The sequence below is a fragment of the Rhincodon typus genome, unplaced genomic scaffold (assembly GCF_021869965.1).
Source record: "Rhincodon typus isolate 14 unplaced genomic scaffold, sRhiTyp1.1 hic_rhity00000063, whole genome shotgun sequence".
NCBI classification, from domain to species: domain Eukaryota; kingdom Metazoa; phylum Chordata; class Chondrichthyes; order Orectolobiformes; family Rhincodontidae; genus Rhincodon; species Rhincodon typus.
Window position 1 is genome coordinate 36,240 of NW_025965701.1, and position 3,045 is coordinate 39,284.

The 3,045-nt window shown below is 43.0% G+C and overlaps 1 protein-coding gene across 1 annotated transcript; it reads right to left on the reverse strand.

The window, feature by feature from the left end:
• Positions 1-2,585: 2,585 nt before the first annotated feature.
• On the reverse strand, positions 2,586-3,007 carry LOC109929345 (zinc finger protein 664-like; the record flags this gene model as incomplete). The annotated part of the gene is made up of 1 exon (XM_048621135.1): positions 2,586-3,007. A coding segment is annotated over exon 1 (422 nt), but the record flags the coding sequence as incomplete, so codon positions are not given.
• Between the last annotated feature and the right edge of the window lie 38 nt (positions 3,008-3,045).

The following is a 3,045-nucleotide window of genomic DNA, read 5'->3' on the forward strand; positions in this document are numbered from 1 at the left end:
TTTAAGATCCAATGATTTCATTTCACAGAGACAAAGCTTCCAATTTGTATCAGGTTAACTCTCAGCCTCCTGTTTTCTTGAGAAAAAAGTTCTAAGCTGTTCAGTCTTTCCTGGCAATTACTGATCTCAGATTTGTGACTGAACCTTTGTTTTCCTGATCCTTGTAAGTGACGCCACCAGCAGAAACAGTTCCTAATCTGCAAGGGATTTTCGTTGGAAAATTTGTATTTACAAATTCAAATTCATTCTCATCCCCAAATATACTGTGTAAACCAAAAGAGTTCTGAGTACGAACCCACAAAAACACAAAGGCACCATGAAGACCTGAGCTGAATGAACCTAGTTATGTGTGGGCTGACATGAGGAAAATGTGACCACGATCACAACTGGTTAAAATCACCAAATACCTGCAGTGTAGAAAGAGGTCTTTCGGCCCATCGAGTCTGCACTGACCGTCTATCCCAACCTACTCCCACTACCCCCCATTTGCCATGACTAACCCAACCACCTAACCTGCACACTAGGGGGCAATTTAGCGCGGCCAATCCACCCAACTTACACATTTTTGGACTTGGGAGGATCACAGTTTAGCTCTGAAGACGTGAAATTGTGGGTTATGGCTCAAAAAAAAAACCCTCGACTCTGAAACAATTTCACTGTTTTTGTTTCAAAAATAAAATCTGGGGAAAGCTGCAGCCACAAAGATATCAGATTCTCTCTAGAGGAACAGAATTCAAAACTCACGCCACTGACTCAATTTCCCAGACTTTAACTAGAATATAGGTGGATACTAGATTGGAAGGTTCTCCTGAATTACATCTGAAATGAGTTATTCTAGTTCATTTCTCATCCTGAACAGTATATTCATTACTTTTTTTCAAAGTTGGAGGGTCCTTGACAGATATCAATCTGCAGAGTTATTGGGATAGAACAAGGACTGACACTTTTTCCATACAGAGCCAGCATGACCTCAGAGGGCCGAATAGCCTCTGTCTCCGTTCTGCCACAGTGAATCTATGATCTCAGGAGAACAGGGTCATCTGCTCCAGTCTCTCCAACCAACTGAAGGCGCGAATCCCTGATGACATACCCCTAATTCCTGTCTCAGATATCTCATGGAACTTAACTTCATTCTGCAAAGTCCTGGCCCATATTGGGGGTCCTTTCTACAGTTATAAAGCTGAAAAGGAGGAAAACGAAGTTTCAGTGATTTCATAGCAAAGTTTGACTCCACTGAGCACAGTCAACATTTATCATCTCCATTTAGAGGAAGGAAACAAAAGCACTGGAAAAAAGTATTACGTGGATTCACAAAGGTATTATCAAAACTGAGAACATATAACCCTCAGGAATGGCTGAGGAGCTTTTCTCTAGAAAAGAGAAAGCTGAAGAGTGACCTGATGGAAGTCTTTGAAATAAAGAAGGGCTTCAATAAACCAAAAGGGATTTCATGAGAAACCTCTTTACCCAGTGACAGATGCAAATCAAAACTTAATTTCCACAATGAATGGTTGAGGTGAACAACAGCAATATATTTCAGGAGAAGTTGGATAGATACACGAAGAGGAAAGGTACAGCAGGATCTGCTGTTGGGGGAGAAGAAGAGGGGAGGGTGCAGACTCACTTGGAGCATAAATATTGACACAGACCAATTGAGGTGACTGGCCTGGCACTGGACTACACAGTCGATGGAATAAAGACAAACATTTATTTTTGGTCTAATTGGAGGAGTAAGGTAAACGTTACTTACAATTCAGGATAAAGTAAATGTACTTCAACAGGTTTTAGGGGTAGTTTCAGAGTAAATGTGCAGTCCCAGGCTCAAAGAGCATCATCCTCACTGGAAGCAAAGTGGTGAGAGCGGCTAGTCCAGCAGATGGAAACCTTCCGGCCCTCCCACTTCACCCACTGTCCAAATGAATACAGCTCTGTCCTGGATGTGATTTCCCTCATTTTTAAAATCAATTTATGATGTACAGGTATCAATGTCTAGGTCAGCACTTGTTGCCCACCCCAGTCATCCTCCTTCAGAAAGTGGTGGTGAGTTGCTTTCTGGGACTTGCAGTCCTTGTGTTGTAGGATCACCCACAATGCTGTTAGGGTAGAGTTCCAGGATTTTGACTCATTGACAGTGAAAGAACAGCCAATGTGGAGGAGCATGATATTCAAATCCCAGTGATTTCAGTGACTCCATTACAGCTTCACGTGATGGTCATTTTGAGATTTCTGTCTGCAAATCTTCCCTTTCTAACATCCTGTTAATGAGAATGATGTGTGATATGGAGGGGAGCATGCAGGTTGTAATGGTCCCATGTAACTGCTGCACTAGTTATTCTAGGTGGTGAACATTGTGGGTTTGAAACGTGCTGTCTAGCAGCTCAAATGTTGCAGATTAACTGCAGATCCAAGTCCTACGATCATTTGTGAACGTTCTTATTCTTCCACAGACTGGATAACCGAGTGAATGTGGGAAAGAATTCAGAACAGATGAAGGGCTTCTCCCCAGTATGAACCTAGTGGTGTTTCTGCAGCGTAGATGAATCTCTGAACCGCTTCCCACACTTGGAACATTTGAATGGCCTCACCCGTGTGGGATTCGCTGACGTCTCAGCAGGCTTGATGACTGAGTGAATTCTTTTCCACAATCAGAGCATATAAATGGCCTCTCTGCAATGTGAACTTGCTGTTTTGCACTAAGATTGGATAACTGAGTGAATACTTTCCCAAACTCCAAACACGTAGATGGCCTCTTCCCTGCGTGAACTCGCTGATGTCTCAACAGGGTGAAATATTCATGGAATTCCTTCCTACACAATGAACAGGTGAATAGCCTCTCTCCAGTGGCAGCACGCTGGTGTTTCTGCAGAGCAGATGAATCAGGGAATCCGTTCTCATACTCAGAACAGGTGAACAACCTCTCCCTGCTGTGACCATGTTGATGAAACTCCAGCGTCGACAAGGAATGAAATCCTTTCCCACAATCCTCACATTTCCATGTTTTCTCCATGTTATGTGCGGCTTTGTGTCCCTGTAAGTTTTACAATC